The sequence below is a fragment of the Chelonoidis abingdonii genome, chromosome 1, assembly GCF_003597395.2.
Source record: "Chelonoidis abingdonii isolate Lonesome George chromosome 1, CheloAbing_2.0, whole genome shotgun sequence".
NCBI classification, from domain to species: domain Eukaryota; kingdom Metazoa; phylum Chordata; order Testudines; family Testudinidae; genus Chelonoidis; species Chelonoidis abingdonii.
The window spans coordinates 326,723,382-326,741,885 of NC_133769.1; the positions used below are offsets into that span (position 1 = coordinate 326,723,382).

General features: G+C 47.0%; 1 protein-coding gene across 1 annotated transcript in view; it reads right to left on the minus strand.

Annotated features, from left to right (window-relative positions):
* Positions 1 to 18,504, minus strand: part of MTUS2 (microtubule associated scaffold protein 2) — a 545,841-nt gene that overhangs the window by 49,826 nt on the left and 477,511 nt on the right. The window contains exons 10-11 of the mRNA XM_075065972.1: positions 3,023 to 3,126; positions 1,265 to 1,370 (exon numbers count right to left, since the gene is read on the minus strand). Coding sequence (XP_074922073.1) covers positions 1,265 to 1,370; positions 3,023 to 3,126 — 210 coding nt within the window. The remainder of the gene's footprint in view (positions 1 to 1,264; positions 1,371 to 3,022; positions 3,127 to 18,504) is intronic.

The window sequence follows — 18,504 nt, forward strand, 5'->3', positions numbered from 1 at the left end:
GCTTATATAGAACACCATTAGCATCAGGGTCTTCCTTTTAAATCATGTCACAGCTGCATTCTCCAAAGCAGCCGTTTCCTTCCTTTTGTCTCCACGGTTAATGCTCACCATCCTTCACATCCTAAGACGATTAGCTAAAACTAACATTTCATTTCATGAAGGGCCTGACCAAGCACAGTCCCGAGTACCTCTCAATTCTCACTAACCACCAGAGAGAGGAGGGCAGATGTCACCTTGCAGGGTCCAGCTCGACATTCGCACCAACACGTCTAGTTTAAGGCTGTAACCATGCTGCCATAAAAACAACTGTCCTTTCATTATTCAGAGGTCAAAATTATTTGCAAATATGGTAGATATCTATTATATACTACATCAATCAGTATAAAATCCCTGCAACTGGCCAGTAACGTTTAGGCTTATGACATTATTCTCATCGAAGCCCCTGGTGTAATAGAAAAGCTGGCATGCAACTTTACAAAACGAAGGAGAGGAATCAGTGACTAAACTAGGCTGGATGCTATGCGCCTGTTGGGAGCTCCTCTGCAGTGACAATGTGTGCATAATGTCTTGTGTTTTAATAGTGTCTGCTCAGGAAGGGGGAGGTGTTGGGGAGCAGCCATTCTACAATGCTGGTGCCCGTAGCAATAGCCCTTAACTCATACCTGGCAAAATCAAACCTCTGCCCATTGCAGCCCTGACTCTGAAATGGAGAGTTATTCTCTGCCCTGTATTTACTAGTGGGTTCAGTCTAATTTTAAATGTCTACAAAAATGATGCTTCCATCAAGAGTAGGGTGACCAGATGTCCTGATTTTATTGCATCTTTTTCTTATATAGGTTCCTATTACCCCCCACCCTTTGTCCTGATTTTTCACATTTGCTGTCTGGTCACCCTAATCAAGAGCGACTGGAGTCCTCTTGTGTTCTGGCGGGGATGTTGGGGTATACTCAGCAATTGAAAGGCATGGGTTCCAGCTTTTCTAGTCAACCCCTATCTTATGCATATACTGAGGTGCTTTTCTGTTTTCATCCTTGTCAGCCAAGACAGGTTTATAGGGTTTCATTGTGGAATATTGTTTTCTCCCTTTATCACCCCTCTACAGTGCAACTACATAGTGAGACTTCAGTCCAAAGTTAGAGGGCCAGGGTTATCAGCCAGCTGCGATTTCATCATCTGATCGGGATTAAGGAGCTTCAAGCCTATCTCACAGCACTCCCAACTTTAGGACTAAGATGGCTGTATATGTATAAGTGTCCCACATTACCTTGAACTTTGTTGTCATGCTCATCCTGGAGTACTGCAATGGCAACTGCATGATTATTTTCCATCTCTAACATTGCAGCTTCGTGAGTGGCTGAAATATCTTCCACCTGTTCAAAAGACAACAAAATAAAGTTATAGACAGAAAAATATTAGCGCTATGGAGCACCAACAGGAGGAACTACCTGAAAACACCAGGGACTTGGAAAATTACAGATGACGCAAACTGAGTGCAACAGTTCTTATGTTATCAAGTGTAATGATTAATTGCAGAAAGTGTGTTATGACTCTCCGTGTGAAGGGATGTGGGCACTGCAGCCTGCTTTGCTGCTCTTGCAACTTAATGGTAACAACAGTGATATTAAAAAAAAAACCACAGGCTGAAAACCTTTAATTTGTCAAGGCCATTTATCTGTTCAGAAACTTCAGCAGCCCATAAACTGAAATGTTATTAACAAACCAGACTCTCCCATATGATCTGATAAATGGACTCAAATCCAATATATCCTGGGTTTATTGCCCTTCATAGTATTCTGCTACAACTATTTTTATTTTAAGACCTTGAATTAACCTCAATGGAAGATGCCAAAAAGATTTAGCATTTATTTATAGAAAAACAGTGAAAATCATAGCTATCGGCAAATACAATTTGTTAATTGAACAATAATTATTTAGAGAATCATCATTACAAACTCCTATTCCCAGCTAAAATGCTCATATGCTTATTAATCCAATCCCAGTAAGTCAGTGATACCCTTTGTTAATATACGCACACGCATTTTCAAGTTAGTGCAGAAATAAATCATTGAGATGCCACTGAAATCAGCAAGTTTCCCTTCATCTTCTCTTACTGATCACTGAGAGCTTTCCTGTTGTTTCAGTCAGTGCAGTAACTTACTGATGCAAAGAAAAATGACAAAAGCTACATGACAATATTTGGAACAGGAAACCTTTCCACTGCCTACATGCAGCTAACACACCCGTTGGTTTTGTGTAAGGAGCATCAATGGATCGTTTCTTCACATCTTTTATTATAATGCATGTGGATAAGATATAGCCAGATGCCAAATTTTTCTTGTTAGGGCCATGAGACCCAGGAGTGAGAATTACTTGACTGCGATATTAGGGCAATCCAGTGGCTGAATAAGCAAGGAGGTGAATATATTTAAGAAGTGATTCAACAAAGTGCACTTTATTCTTCAGCTCCCATTGGTGGATCACTCACTGATTTATTTTTGATATAATAAAGGCAATAAAGAATAAATATATATAAATAAGACCAATGGGAGTTTTGTCTCAATAAATCACACAAGATTAAGACCTCCTAATTTAGCTGAGATTCATTCTTAGCACCAGAGGTGTGCATCAAGTCAAATATGATGGGATTGTGTCATGTATCTGTTAGTGAAACACAGTGCTCATAAAAAATTCAAGTAAAACAGCCTCAACCTTTTGAATATTCATACATACATGTCCGGTGACAAATAATCACCATCTCATTCTGATTAACTATTGCAAGGATTCTACAACTATGTTGTTTCTTGTGACAGCGCTGATCATACAATTAATCTACCACATAAGACTCTGGAATCATTTCAATCTCTTTTACCGGTGGTTTACCCCTACACTTTACATTTTGAGTGCAGTTAGTGTTCTTGAAAGGTGCCAGGTTGACACCCCTGGAGACTGATGCATGTGGCATCTCTATGGAACAGACACATCACCATCCATGACAAGATAAGCTTCTCCAAATCATTCTAACCTGGAGCAGGAGGAACTGCCTCTTTGTTTGTTCAAATCTTAGTCTACAATGGTGCCACGTAGTATCAGTTGCGATGGTGGTTTCTGTCGATTTGGACAACTGTCCTAATGGAAATGGACTAGGACCATCAACTCACATCATAACAGGCTAATGAAAAACCATCAGATGGCAATGAGTCCTTGCCACTATTGACCCAATGACCTAATGCTGAAAAGATCTGTATCCCATTTCCAATTTCCTGGGCTCTCCAGCCTCCATCAGAGTAATCTTCTGATTGCCACAGATTAAGGACTATATAAGTCACTTGCTCTTCTGGGCTTTGTGAGGTATAATGATCACATTCCCTAATCAAACATATCCTCTTGCATCGTTTTGTAATGTGGTGTATCAAACAATTGTATTTTTATAGTGAAACAGCTGTTCACTGTGAAGTTGCTTCATGCACACAGCTGTTTTATTTAGACTTAATGTTAGATTAGAGAACAAAGACAGAGGCACAGAACTAGTGTGGATAAGAATAAATGTTTTACTACATATAATCATTCAAAATAGCTAAGTTAGCTCAGACATCAGCTGCCAAATTTCGAATTAAATGAGATAAGATTTACATTTAGAATGAAAAATATACATTTCGCTTGGAATTTGAAATATACAAACTTGTCTTGATGATAACAGAAGAGACAGTGCTATGGTTAAGAATTATTCACAAAACAAAGTGGGATTTAGTTGCTGAGATAAGATCTAAAGAGTGAGTGAGTAGAGAGTGGCTTAGTGAGGTGGTATTGGTGTATGAATACCATCAACCCCTTCCCCTGGTATGTATATTCTATTTGTTTGTATGTCAGCCTATCACCACCTCTGAAGCACTGCCAGAATTCTTTACCCTGTACTTGCTTAAATCTTTATTCATGCCTTATTTGCTTTCTGTATGAACACTCCATTGGAATGACTATGCTAAATTCCTAATCTTCTGAGATCTAGGAAACAGGAGGCAGAGTTCCTTTCTCCACCAACTTCACTGGCAGGTTCCCTCCCAATAAAGCCAAAAAGCTAGTTTTCAAAAATTTCTCCATGGATTTTGCCCAGCCTAACTTTCTGACTCCATACCCGTTTTCCTTGTGGCTGCCTTTGTTCTTCCAGTGTAGCCTACTCTGCCACTTTTCATAGTAGGTAGATTCTTTCGCACATGGAATCAGCTCTACCACTGACTCACTCGTTAATCTTGACAAAGTCACCTAACCTCATTTTTCTGTCTGTAACAACTACCTCCCAAAGGAGTTATAAGGCGTAAGAACATAAGAATGGCCAAGCGGGGCCAGACCAGTGGTTCAGAAGATCTGTCTTCTGACAGTGGCCAACGCCAGATGCTTCAGAGGGAGTGAACAGAAGAGGGCAACTGTCGAGTGATCCATCTCCTGTCATACAGTCCCAGCTTCTAGTGGTCAGAGGCTTAGGGACACCCAGCCCATGGGTTGCAACCTTGACTAGGGTTACCATACTTCCTATGCTGAATATGGGACACCTGGTAAAATTACTCATATTCAGGCGAGTTAAATGGCAATCAAACAGAACTATGCAATACAAACATTCAAATTAACATCAAGTTGACTGAGCCCCTGTTAAAAAGAAATATTGCGTACTCAGATTCTTTTTATTTACCTTCTTATCTTTAAGACTTTAGGGTTCACATGGGGAGAGATGACACATACCTCATTCTCATACACCTCTCTCACATGGGTGGGGGTGAGTGACCGACCGACCTGACCCTCCCTGCCCTCCTGACCCTCCCTGCTCTCCGCCCTCCATGCCTGGCTGGGCCTCTGGGATGGACTCGCCTCTCCTGGCACCTGGTGCCGCATCTTCCTGAGGCAACATGTTGGGGGGCATGCTGGGTCACATGCCCCCCTCCCCAGATTTCAGCCAGGGTTCAAACCAGAATGTGACCAGCAGCAGCCTTTCGGCACTGTGTGGAAGGGAAGGGATGGGAGCTGCTTCCAGGTGCAGGCAGGCGGGGGGAGAGGAGGGATGACATGACCCATCTCTTTGCAGAACTCATCTCCCCCTCCTCCCCCCAGCTCCCCTGTGACTGGAAGCAGCTTGTCCCTTCCTGCTTGCACAGTGTCAAAGGCAGATAATACCTCCAGGCTGCTGCTGGCCACCGACATAACCCAGCTGCCTCCTGTCCCTTCACTACAGCATGGGCAGGAAGGGGTTAACTAAGGACGCACTGTGCACCAGGGCCCAGGGAACCAGACTGCAGGGGCTTCAGTGAACCCGGCCAGAGAGGTGGCTCAGCAGTGAAGGGTGCCTAGGGGACGGAGCAGCCCCGCTCCTGGGTGGGGAGGAGGCGCAGGTGAAGAGGGTGCTAAGCCTCTGCCTGGGGTGCTGCTGTGGAGCCTGCAGGGTTGGGGCGCGAACATGCTGGAAATTGCTTCTGCCCCTCCCCACTCCACCACCACCACTCTGGAGCTTCGCTGAGGGGTGGAGAGGCTTCCCCGTGCCAGCACTGTGCGGGGCTTTGGTACACACAGGGCTCAGCTCCTCCTGGCTAGTGCCCCAGGTCGGAGGGTCTTGGGCTTTCCCAGGGCGCTGGCCCAGCCAGAGGCAGTGGGGGAAGGAAGGAGCCTGCCGACCAGGCTGTTGGTGAGCTGAGTGCTCTGACCAGAGGCTGGTTCTCAGTGCAGCACTGGGAGAGGGATATATCCCGCCAGGGAGGATATGGAGGAGCAGCTGCGCTGGGGGGTAAAAGGGCAAAGTAGGGAGAGGAGAGCGAGAGGGGGAGGACCTAAAGGACCAATGGGTGGGCAGCAGAGGCGACATGTAACCGGCTGCCGCCTGGTGCCTGGAAAAGGGACAGAGGGTGGGGCCCTGCTAGCCAAGAGCCAGCACCCAGCAGGGGCTGCACTGAAGGACCAGCAGAGGGAGAAGCTGGCCCTGTGCTCTGCAGCTTTGCCCCACCACCAGCCTTCCACTACCCACCCCAATCGTCAGCCACTGGATACCCCCTTCACCGCTGGTGGGCAAGAGGCTAGCGATCAGGGATCTGGCCAGCAGCAAGACTCGCCAGTACTGAAGGAGGGAGCAGGCAGGGAAGAGACAGAAAATATGGGACAATTTGCCCATTTTTAAAGAAACAGTTGGGACAACTGCAGGAGGGCTTAAATATAGGACTGTCCCCTTAAAAACGGGATATCTGGTCACCCTAACCTTGACCATCTTGACTAACAGCCATTGATGGACCATGAAATTAATTAATTCATTTACTAATGAATAAATATTGAGAGGAGGCCCAAACTGGATAAGTGTAACGAGCTGGAGAGCGCTGTACATGGGTAAGATCATTAGGAAAACCTGAAACACAACTTTACGTTGGATTTTAAAAAAATCTTGATTTAACTTAGTGTTGGACTGACAGCCCTGAAGACTAATTCATATTTTTGTATGGGACACTGCAACCCTTGAATGAGACAGACTTACTTCCATTGCTTCAGCTGGCAATAATGTGGCGGATTAAACCATAACAGACTGGGAAACGAGCAAGACAAATATGCTTAGAATCCAATCCCAGCACAACCTGTCTGACCTGAGTCAACTTATTTTATAACCCGAGTAAGAGCAAAGCACCATCCTGCCTAATATCTCTAAGAGCTGACCAAGAAATAAATAGAAACACAGCACTGCAAAGAAAACAAAGAACAAAAACCCCCCAAAGCTTACCGGTAAATCATCAGCAATTGAAAACCTCACCTATCAGTTTCCAAACAATCAGTAATGTTCAATAGTACATGGACTTCACAACAAGACATCTTTAACAAACAAAAATGACTCAACATAAAAGGAGTAAAAACAACAAGTACAGTTTAATATATATGGTAAAAGATTAAGAGCGAAGATAAGGAAACTCTCTAGCTTAAAATACAAAGACCCTTTGACTCAAACTTTCACAACTCTTCCCACCACATACTAGGAAATCAATACTCGGACAAAAGCACTGGATAAAACAGCACACTTGGGAAGGTTTTAAGATCAATAACTATAAAAGGATTTTGCACTTCAGAATGGTCAAACTCCAGCGAGAGCACTCCTATCCCTGCCACAAAGGAATCAAACCTTACATAGGAGACTGAAGGAAAACATCCTTAATAAAGATATTAACTAGAATCTGCCGTAAGAGATTACTGGTTTATTGACTGTGAGGGAAAAAAAATAAACAACATGTGAACAGACACCTTCAGGCTAGAAATGGAGGAAGACGGATATTTTCTATGTACATTCTCAGACAAAAAGCTTCCTTTTCAGCATCAAGCTACACTGGAGAGCTTGTCACTACGTAGTTATCCTGGCTAGAGCTAGTTGGGATTCAGAGCAGGATTTTGCGTCACCCATGATGAACTCAGAGACATTGGATCTCATTCTCATGCCTTCAGGGCCGGTGCAAGGATATTTTGCACCCGAGGTGAAACTTCTGTCTTGCGCCCCCCTACCCCCAAATCACATACATTATACACAATACACGGTCACAGAGTAACATGTTATAATTTAGAATTTATGTTTCTACACTTTAAGTTTAGCAAATTTAGAAACAAGTTCCTCCAAGTCAATGCTGTGAGCAATGTCATGTTCTAGTGATAAGGTAGATAGCCCAACAAGTTTTTGTTGCAACATTGATGTTTTTTTCCCGCATGGGTTAAAAAAATGGGTTTTTTTCCCCTTTTTTTTATTGCAACCCTTGAGCTTTGAGAGCTTTGCTTACCACTGGCCACAGAAACTGGGAGAGTCAGAGGAGCGAAGAGCAATAACTGTGTTAGGGACACTATCTGTCAGCTGGGGGTCAGGGCTGTGGGAGGATGGGTCACGGGTTTCCAGCTCAGAGGGACTGGGCTTGGAGCTGGGGGTCAGGGCTGTGGGGGGGATGGGGTGAGGGGGTTTTAAGCTCAGAGGACGGGCTCGGAGCTGGGGGTCAGGGCTGCGGGGGGATGGGTCGAGGGAGTTCCCAGCTCCAAAGGGACTGGGCTTGGCGCTGGGGTCAGGGCTGGGGGGGGATGGGGTTGAGGGTTTCCAGCTCAGAGGGACTGGGCTCGAGTGGGGTCAGGGCTGTGGGGGGATGGTTAGGGTGGTGCCTGGGGCACTGGGCAGCTCAGCTCTGCAGCTGCTGTTCTCTCCAGCCATCCAGGCACAAGGGAGCAGGAGCAGGGACCAGCCACGGACCAGGGGCAGGAGCACAGGCACCTGAGGCCAAGCTGTGGGAAGCACTTTACTTACCTTGCCCAACGCATGAGCATCGGGGTCTCTTTCTCCTCCGCTTCATCAGACCACTGCTGAGGCTCTTTTCTTCTCCGTGCCCCTCGCTGGGTTGACGTGGAGGGTAGACAGGGGCAGCCCCTGCTTTCCTCAGAAGTCCTGGTGTTGCGCCGCCATTGCAGGGCTCCTGCCACTGCCCTAAGCAGAGCTGGCGCAGCTCTGCCCAGCCGCCGGCGCCCCCGGCAATGAGAAAAATGGCATAGACTGGAGCCCCTGCTCTGGGAGGGAGAGGATTCTGGAGCCTCTGCCTGCGTGTGGGCAGCCTGAACCTCTGGGCTGCCCGCGCGGCGCCCTGACCCAGGGGCCCCCTGGGTGCTGGCTGCCACGCATGCCCTGACCCAGGGGGTCCCTGGGCTGCCAGCTGCCGCGGCAGCGCACTGACCCAGGGTGCCCTGGGCTGCTGGCTGCCACGGCGGCACGCTGACCTGGGGGGCCCTGGGCTGCCGGCTGCCACGGCGGCGCCCTGACCCAAAGGGGGCCCTGGGCTGCCGGCTGCCATGGCGGTGCCCTGACCCAGGGGGGCCCTGGTGCGGCTGCCATGGCGGCGCCCTGACCCGGGGGCCCCTGGGCTGCCGGCTGCCGCGGCGGCGCCCTGACCAAAGGGGCCCTGGGTTGCCGGCTGCCCAGTGGCGGCGCCCTGACCCAGGTCCCCCTGGCTGCGGCTGCGCGCGACCCAGGGGCCCCTCAGCTGCCGGCTGTCGCGCGGCGCCCTGACCCAGAGGGGCCCTGGGCTGCGCGCTGTCGCGCGGTGCCCTGACCCAGGGGATGCCTGGGCTGCCGCTGCCGCGGTGGTGCACTGACCCAGGGGGCCTGGGCTGCCGCAGCCGCTGCCACCGGCAGCTTAGACTCCTTTCTGTCCCGCACACGGCTGCTCAATCATTTAAAAAAAAATTGGGGGGCGCCTCTTTTAGTGCCCCCAAGTCTTGGCGCCCTAGGCAACCGCTAGTCCTCTAAATGGTCCTAAATGGCAACCGCCTAGTCTGCCCTGATGCCTGCACCATTTCTATGCAGTCATTTACCGTTGTGCAAAGTCAGGGTCATTTGATTGATTAGTGCTTTAAATCTACTCACACAATTGCAAATGATTACAAGGTACAAGGATCACGCCAGAAAATTAGATGACTTCCCAGATCGCTCAGTGTTTCAAGCAAAGCAAGAATAGAACCCTGGAATTCTGAGTCCCAGGCTTTCACTCCAAACTCTAAACTATGAGTCAATTAAAGAATCAAAGTACTGTACATGCATCCCTATGTAAAATTTCAGCCATGAGACCTGCAGGCAACAGGAACTACTCTGTTTCTTAGGTTTCAGGGTTAGATTGCCACCCAGACATGATGAAGATAGAATTAAAATGAGAAGGCCTTCCATGAATAGCGTTTGTTAGGGCAGGTCTACATTAGTGCTTAAGTGGATTTACATATGTTGTGTAGGGTGCAAGAAAGCTTCCTGCAAGAGACGCAAGTTTGCGCCGTCCATGCCAAGCGCTTGTGTCGGTGGAGACACTGTTCTGCGAACAGCTTCTGTTTCTTGCTGAGGTGGAGTAATTATGCTGACAGGCAAGCGCTCTCCTGTCAGCTAAGCGTGTCTTCCACCACGTGCTACAGTGGTGCAACTGTGCCGATGTAGCTCTGTAGTGTCGATTTGCCTTTAGTCTTGGGTAAAGTCTGCCAGGGCTGAAATCTTTTTAACCACGTCAATTGTTAACTGTGTGCAATATGAATAATTAAATCAAAGTCAATGGAGAGTAATTTCCATAAACCACAGCAGAGCATCCTGCTAGCATGTCATTCTACATGGTCTCACACGAGTACAGTAGGGCCATCTGTGAGTAAAACAGCCATGCAGTTAAGTTATTAAAAATAAGGCTAAATACTATATGCTATGTAATCCCATTTATTTAGCAAAAAAGCAGGAGAAATACCTGAGGCTCATAGTCAAAGTTATGTGCTCAGTTAGAGGCAATAATGTCTAATGCAGGGTAGGCAACTATGACATGGGTGCGAAGGCAGCAAACAGCACACTATGGAATCGTTTGTAAGATCAATAACTTATAAAAGGATTGCACTCAGAATGGCAAACCCAGCGAGAGCACCCCTATCCTGCAAAAGGAATCAAACCCTTACAAGGAGACGAGGAAAAATCTAAAACAGATAACTAAATCTGCCGATAAGAGATAACGGTTTATTGACTGGCGAAGAGAAAAATAAACAACATTGACACAACACCTCAGGCAAAATGGAGAAGACGCATGTTCTATAATCTCAGACAAAACTTCCTTTCCAGCATCAACTACAGGAGAGCTTGTCACTACGTAGTATCCGCTAAGCTAGTGGATCAAAGCAGATATGCGTCACCCAGATGAACTCAAGACCATTGGATCTCATCTCATGCTCAGCCGGCAAGGATATGCACCCGGGTGAAACTTCTGTTTGCGCCGCCCACCCCCAAATCACATACATTATAAAAACACGGTCACAGAGTAACGTTAAATTAAGAATAGTTGCCACACTTAAGTTTAGCAAATGTAGAAACAAGTCCTCCAAGTCAATGCTGTACCAATGTCATGCTAGTGAAAGTAGATACCCAACAAGTTTGGTGGCAACATTGAGTTCGCATGTAGTCTTTATGAACTTGAGCTTTGAGAAGCTCTACACTGCCACAGAAACTGGAGAGTCAAGAGACGAAGAGCAATAACTTGGTAGGGACACACTGTCAGAATATTGAGAGGAGCGGCCCAAACTGGATAAGTGTAACGAGCTGAGAGAGCGCTGTACATGGGGTAAGAATCATAGAAAACCTGGAACACAACTTTACGTTGATTTTTGAAAATCTTGATTAACTTAGTGTGTGGAACTACACCCTGGAAGAACTAATTCATATTTTGTATGGGACACTGCAACCCTGAATGGACATGACTATACTTCCATTGCTTCAGCTTGGAATAAGATGTGCGAAATTAAACCCATAACAGACTGGGAAACGAGCAAGACAAATATGCTTAGAATCCAATCCCACACAACCTACTGTCTTGACCTTCAGTCAAGTTATTTTATAACCCGAGGTAAGAGCAAAGCCACCATCCTGGCCTATATCTCTAAGAGCTGTTCCAAGATAAGTAGAAAACCCGCACTGCCAAAGGAAACAAAGAACAAAAACCCCCCAAAGTGCGGTAAATCTTCAGCAATTGAAAACCTCACTCTCAGTTTCCAAACATCAGTAATGTTCAATAGAGTACATGGATTACAACCAAGACATCTTACAAACAAAAATGACTCAACATAAAGGGAAGTAAACAACAAGTACAGTGTATATATGGTAAAAGATTAAGAGCGAAGATAAGGAAATCTCTTAGTTAAAATACCCTTTGCTCTCAAACTTTCACAACCTTTCCCACCACATACTAGGAAATCAATACGGACAAAAGCACTGGATAACAGCACCTTGAGGAGGTTTTAGATCAGATACACTATAAGCAAGGGATTATATTTTGCAATTCAGCAATTGGGGTCCAATCTCCCGTTTCGGCTACTATCACTCCAAAAAAGGAATCAACTCTCAGGAGAGCTGAGGAAAAACGATTAATCAAGCATATACACTTGAATCTGCCGTAAGAGATCTCACTGGCCTATTATTGACTGGGAGTGTGAAAATACTGGTAACGACCACACAGCTTTACGGCGGTAAAATGGAGGATAACGATATTTCTATTAGTCAGCATTCTCAGACAAGCTTCCTTTTCCGTCAAAGCTACACTGGGAGTTGTCACTCGGTAGTTATCGCTGCTTAGAGATAGTTGGATTCAAGAGCGATCTTTGCGTCACCGATGATTAAACTCAGAGACATGGATCATTCTCGCATTACCTTCAGGGCCAGGGTGGCAAAGGATATTTTGCACCCGAGGTGACTCTTGTTTGCGCCCACTCCCCATCACATAGCGGGTTACAGCATCTCTACGGTGCGCATCAGAGCCAAGTATTGTGTAGATTTAGAATTTTATGTTTCCCTTTAAGTTAGCAATTATTAGACAATTCTGCAAGTCAATGCTGGGTGACATGTCATGTTCTGTGATAAGTAGATAGCCAACACAGTTTTTGTGGCTATAGACCGCATGTATGTTCTTTATGAACCTTGAGCTTTGAGAGCTTTGCTTACACTGCCACAGAAACTGGAGAGTCAGAGTGCGAAGAGCAATAACTGTGTTAGGGACACTAACTGTCAGCTGTGGGGTCAGGTGTGGGGAGGATGTGGTCAGCGGGTTTCCAGCTCAGAGGGACTGGCTTGGAGTGGGGGTCAGGGCTGTTGGGGGATGGGGTGAGGGGGTTTTAAGCTCAGAGGGATGGGCTCGGAGCTGGGGTCAGGCTGCGGGGGGGATGGTGTCGAGGGAGTTTCAGCTCAGGGACTGGCTTGGGCGTCTGGGGTCAGGCTGGGGGGGGGATGGGGTTGAGGGTTTCCAGTAGAGGGACTGGCTCGAGTGGGGTCAGTGGCTGTGGGGGGATGGTTAGGGTGGTGCCTGGGGCACTGGGCAGCTGCTCTGCAGCTGTGTTCTCCCAGCCATCCAGGCACAAGGGAGCAGGAGCAGGGACAGCCACGGACCAGGGGCAGGAGCACAGGCACCTGGCCAAGCTGTGGGAAGCACTTTTTACCTTGGCCAGCTGAGCACTCGGGGTCTCTTTCTCCTCCGCTCTATCAGACCACTGCTGAGGCCTTTTTTCTCCGTGCCCTCGCTGGGTTGACGTGGAGGTGAGACAGGGGGCAGCTCCTGCTTTCCTCAGAGTCCTGGTGTTGCGCCGCCATTGCAGGGCTCTGCCACGTGCCCTAAGCAGAGCTGCGCAGCTCTGCCAGCCGCCGGCGCCCGCGGCAATGAGAAAATGGATAGACTGGAGCCCTGCTCTGGGGGGAGAGGATTCTGGCCTCGCCTGCGTGTGGGCAGCCTACCTCTGGCGTGCCCGCGGCGGCGCCCTGACGGGCGCCCCCTGGGCTGCTGGCTGCACGCAGTGCCCTGACCAGGGGTCCCTGGGCTGCCACTGCCGGGCAGCGCACTGACCCAGGGTGCCCTGGGCTGCTGGCTGCCACGGCGGCACGCTGACCTGGGGGGCCCTGGGCTGCCGCTGCCACGGCGGCGCCCTGACCCAAAGGGGGCCCTGGCTGCCGGCTGCCATGGCGGTGCCCTGACCCAGGGGGCCCTGGGCTGCGGCTGCCATGGCGGCGCCTGACCCGGGGGCCCTGGGCTGCCGGCTGCCGGCGGCGCCCTGACCCAAAGGGGCCCTGGTGTTGCCGGCTGCCGTGCGGCCGCCTGACCAGGCGTCCCCTGGCTGCGGTGCTGCGCTGACCCGGGGGCCCTCAGCTGCCGGCTGTCGCGCGGCGCCCTGACCCAGAGGGGCGGCCTGGGTTGCCGGCTGTCGGCGCGTGCCCTGACCGGGGATGCCTGGGCTGCCGGCTGCCGCGTGGGCACTGACCAGGGGGCCTGGGTGCGGCAGCCGCTGCCACCGGCAGCTTAGACTCCCTTTCTGTCCAGCAGCACGGCTGTCTCATTTAAAAAAAAATTGGGGGGCGCCTTTTTAGTGCCCCCAAGTCTTGGCGCCCTAGGCAACCGCTAGTCCTCTAAATGGTCCTAAATGGCAACCGCCTAGTCTGCCTGCGATTGCCTTGTGACCTATGCAGTCATTTACCGTTGTGCAAAGTCAGGGTCATTTGATTGATTAGTGCTTTAATCTCTCCACAAATTGCAATATTTCACAAGGTACAGGATCACGCCAGAAATTAATGATGCTTCCCAGATCGCTCAGTGTTTCAAGCAAAGCCAAGAATAGAACCCTGGAATTCTGAGTCCCAGGCTTTCACTCAAACTCTAAACTATGAGTCTATTAAGAATCAAGTCTGTACATGCATCCTATGTAAAATTTCAGCCATGAGACCCTGCAGGCAACAGGAACTACTTGTTTTTAGGTTCAGGGTTAGATTGCCACCCAGACATGATGAAGATAGAAATTAAAATGAGAGAGCCTTCCATGAATAGCGTTTGTTAGGCAGGTCTACATTAGTGCTTAAGTGGATTTACATATGTTGTGTAGGGTGCAAGAAAGCTTCCCTGCAAGAGACGCAAGTTTGCGCCGTCCATGCCAGGCGCTTGTGTCGGTGGGAGACAACTGTTCTGCGAACATAGCTTCTGTTTCTTGCTGAGTGAGTAATTATGCTGACAGCAAGCGTCTCCTGTCAGCATAGGTGTCTTCCACACTGGCTACAGTGGTGCAACTGTGCCGATGTAGCTCTGTATGTCGATTTGCTTTAGTTTGGGTAAAGTCTGCCAGGGCTGAAATCTTTTTAACCACGTCAATTGTTAACTGTGTGCAATATGAATAATTAAATCAAAGTCAATGAGGAGTAATTTCCATAAACCACAGCAGAGCATCCTGCTAGCATGTCAGTTCTACATGGTCTCAACACGAGTACAGTAGAGGCCATCTGTGAGTTAAACAGCCATGCGTTAAGTTATTAAAATAAGAGCTAAAATACTATATGCTATGTAAATCCCATTATTTGCAAAGAAAGCAGGAGAAATACCTGAGGCTCATAGTCAAAGTTATGTGCTCAGTTAGAGGCAATAGTCTAATGCAGGGTAGGCAACTATGACTGTGGTGCCGAAGGCAGCACAGCGGTTTAGTGCACTCTACAGCCGGTCCTGGCCACGTCAGGGCTCTGCATTTTATGAATTTTAAATGAAGCTCTTAAACGTTTAAAACGTTATTACTTACAATACAAAATATTTAGTTTATAGTTATAGACATAGAGAGACTTCTAAAACGTTAACAATAACTGGCACATGAACCTTAATGGTGACTAATGAGACCGCAAATCACTTTGGAAAGTTGCGACCTAGGTCTAATGTGAACTAGCAGAGTCGGAAACTGATTTTTCTGGTGTCATTGCACAGGGCCTTGGGTAAGTCACTCCCGCTTTGCCACTTACTGGATATGAAATATAACTGGGCAGTCTGCTGCCCTTATCATTGGATACTATTAACATTAGATTAATTCAATCAATGGGTACTGGCCTCATTGGTATAAGGTGGTGGTGGGGCCCATATATATATATTTGGTACGGGGACAAGTGAGTTTTGTAAAAGCAGTTTAGAATGTGAAGAAGGCAACGGTCACATCCAAAAGTATGTGCTTTTTCTTTAGATTAGAAGGGTCAGAAAATTGGCATTTACTGATTCAGCCTGTTACAATGTCGTAACTGGCAGAGGTCCACATTCAGATGGCAGTAACCGCTGTAATTGATGCTATCCCTTAACCTGATCAACTTGGCTGACCTCGCGTCTGGTGCTCGACACTTGATCTCACGTTGAAGCTCTTTCCTTGCAAGGTCATTTTCCCCTGTACTGTAACTCAACTCTCTCCTCAGGGCCGCAGCTCTTCTGCTGTGCATGCAGCTCCTACCTCTTCCTCAAACGTTCTCTCCATTCTCCTCTTCTTTTTGTATTTCTACATCTGCTGTTGTTGAGGGCTGGAGAGAAGACACAGCGGTAAAGTCTGAGTCATATCTCTATGGGGGACTTTTAGACCATCTTTTTGGTCTGTATTTATACCGGTCCCAGCACAGTCGAGTCCTGGTCAATGACTGGAGCTCCTGGGCACCACCACAGTACTATTTATATTAAACAAATAATAACAAAGATACAGAAATGATTACCACAGACACGCACACACAGACACTTCAACTCACAATATAGACTTAACAAGGCATTATGCATTGCCTTAGGAAAGGCAATTCTATTGCTGTCATAAGTGTTACTTTGGATTCAGAATATGAGTCTAGCTTTCTGATGTCATAATTTGTATTTCTGTTTTCTGATTCTGATTTTATGCTTTGTCTAACAATAATTAATAGGAAAGAGGTGGATTTCCACTGCTCTCTGTTGAAACATAGTTAAAAATCATTCTATCTACATGAAAAAATTGGAGCCTGGAAAGAAACTAAACAGCACAGACCTGGTTCAGCAACAAATCACATATAAAAAGAAGAACTTGAAGAAACAAATGCCCACTTTTTAAAGTTGTTTTTGTATTAAGTGGTTTGTGTGTTTCATGGACCTAGAGAATATAAATGTAAGAGCAACATTTAAGGCAACAAGTGATGATGGGATTTACACTTTCATGATCCATCATTATTCTTATTCCTCTGAGTTAGTGGGCCACATACTGGTGTAACTGGGTGCAACTCCAACAGAAGTGCCGGTGAAGTCAGTGAAGTTTAACCTGCTTCCACCAGGCCTGAATTTGGCTGTAGGAGCATACACATAGGAGCTCACAGTATGTCAGCGGTGTGGATGATTCTTTGTTTTCTTCATCCACCTGCACCACTGGAGAGTTTCAAAATCCATGTCTGGGTTCAAGCTGAGTGAAGTTGGACAGAACCACGGAGAGAGCAACCTTGTTAACTTCTTTGAAATCTCTCAAGCAGGGGAAGATTGAAATCAACAGGAAATTTAAAGTTAGAAAAAAATTAGTGAAGCAAGGAAACAGATGTGTTTTGAACTGTATTATGGCATTCCTCTGTCTGAGATCGTCGACCCATAGGCATAGTTTGTTTGGAAAAAGAAGCAGCTTCTGATGAGACTGGCTGCACCAATTTAGTTACCCATCGTGCCTTACCATTTCAAATCTTGAGATTGCTGACCAAAATAATGGCATAAATTAGAATGGTGGATGCTGTTGCAATTCTCTGTGAACAAGGCTCATATTGTTTCATAAACACACTTGCTCTATAATTTCCATGTCACATTCACTCAGCTTACTTGTCAAAGCCAGTGATTACTACTTTTATCACGGTCTATGCTCTTTTCTCCTTTTTGCTATGTCATCACTCTGAGCTCATTCTTCATGCAGAAGCTGCCATGGTAGCACTAGTTTGTTAAATAAGGTACATCTACACTGTGCACTACTTTCAGAGGCCTGTAGAGTACATACAATACAAACATGGCTATAAACAGCACTGTAGATTGTGAGGCACGGCTTAGGTGAGTAGAATAAAGACGTGCCTGAACCCTGTGGGTGTGTACCTGGGGACATATCCTACATGGCTCTCTACTCGCCCAAGCTGTGCCACCCTATTATGCTGGAGCCTTTCCCTACTGCAGGGAGATGCCAGAGCCTTTCCCTGCTGACTCCTCCCGCCACAGCCTTTCACTTTCAGTGTGGACACAGGCTTCTTTTCACTGAGGCGCGTAGCTACCCGTATTGTACATAACACCACATGTGGTGTCCAGTACAGATGTAGCCTTAGTTACACCAATGGTGTCGGATATTTTTTATTTTTAAAGAGACACTTTAAAATGGATTACAGCAAAGATTAATAAACAATAAACACAATCTCATTTGGGGTTTGGATAAAGTAAGACCTAATCAGGATCTTTGTCAAACTCCCCAACCAAACCTTGTTTGAGGTATGAAAAATTTAAATTAATCTGTTTTGAATCTCCACCACCCCCGCCAAACCCTTTTCCATGAACCTTTTCAGCTCTTTGTCTGGCTGGACCATAAGCATTAGTACTGAAACATCAGGATAAAGGGCTTTTAATGTGGGTTTTCCAGTCAATCTGGAAGCAGAAAGTACTGATAAGCTCAATAGACAGCCTATTTCCAATGTATTCAGCCCAATATTGAAGACCCCACCAAGAGCCATGTGTTTAGTTTATGTATTCTAGAAATCCCCTCATCATTCATAGAGTCATAGAAATGTAGGGCTGGACAGGACCTTGAGAAGTCATCAATCCAGCCCCTTGCAATGAGGCACAACCAAGTAAACCTAGACCATCCCTGGCTAGATCGTCAGGCTCAGCGGGTAGTGATCAATGGCTCCATGTCTAGTCGGCAGCTGGTATCAAGAAGAGTGCCCCAAGGGTCAGCCTGGGGCTGGTTTTGTTCAATATCTTCATTAATGATCTGGAGGATGGCGTGGACTGCACTCTCAGCAAGTTTGCAGATGACACTAAACTAGGAGGAGTGGTAGATACACTGGAGGGTAAGGATAGGATTGGGCCAAAAGAAATCTGATGAGGTTCAACAAGGACAAGTGCAGACATCCTGCAGTTGGGATGGAAGAATCCCATGCACTGCTACAGACTAGGGACCAAACAGCTAGGCAGCAGTTCTGCAGAAAAGGACCTAGGGATTACAGTG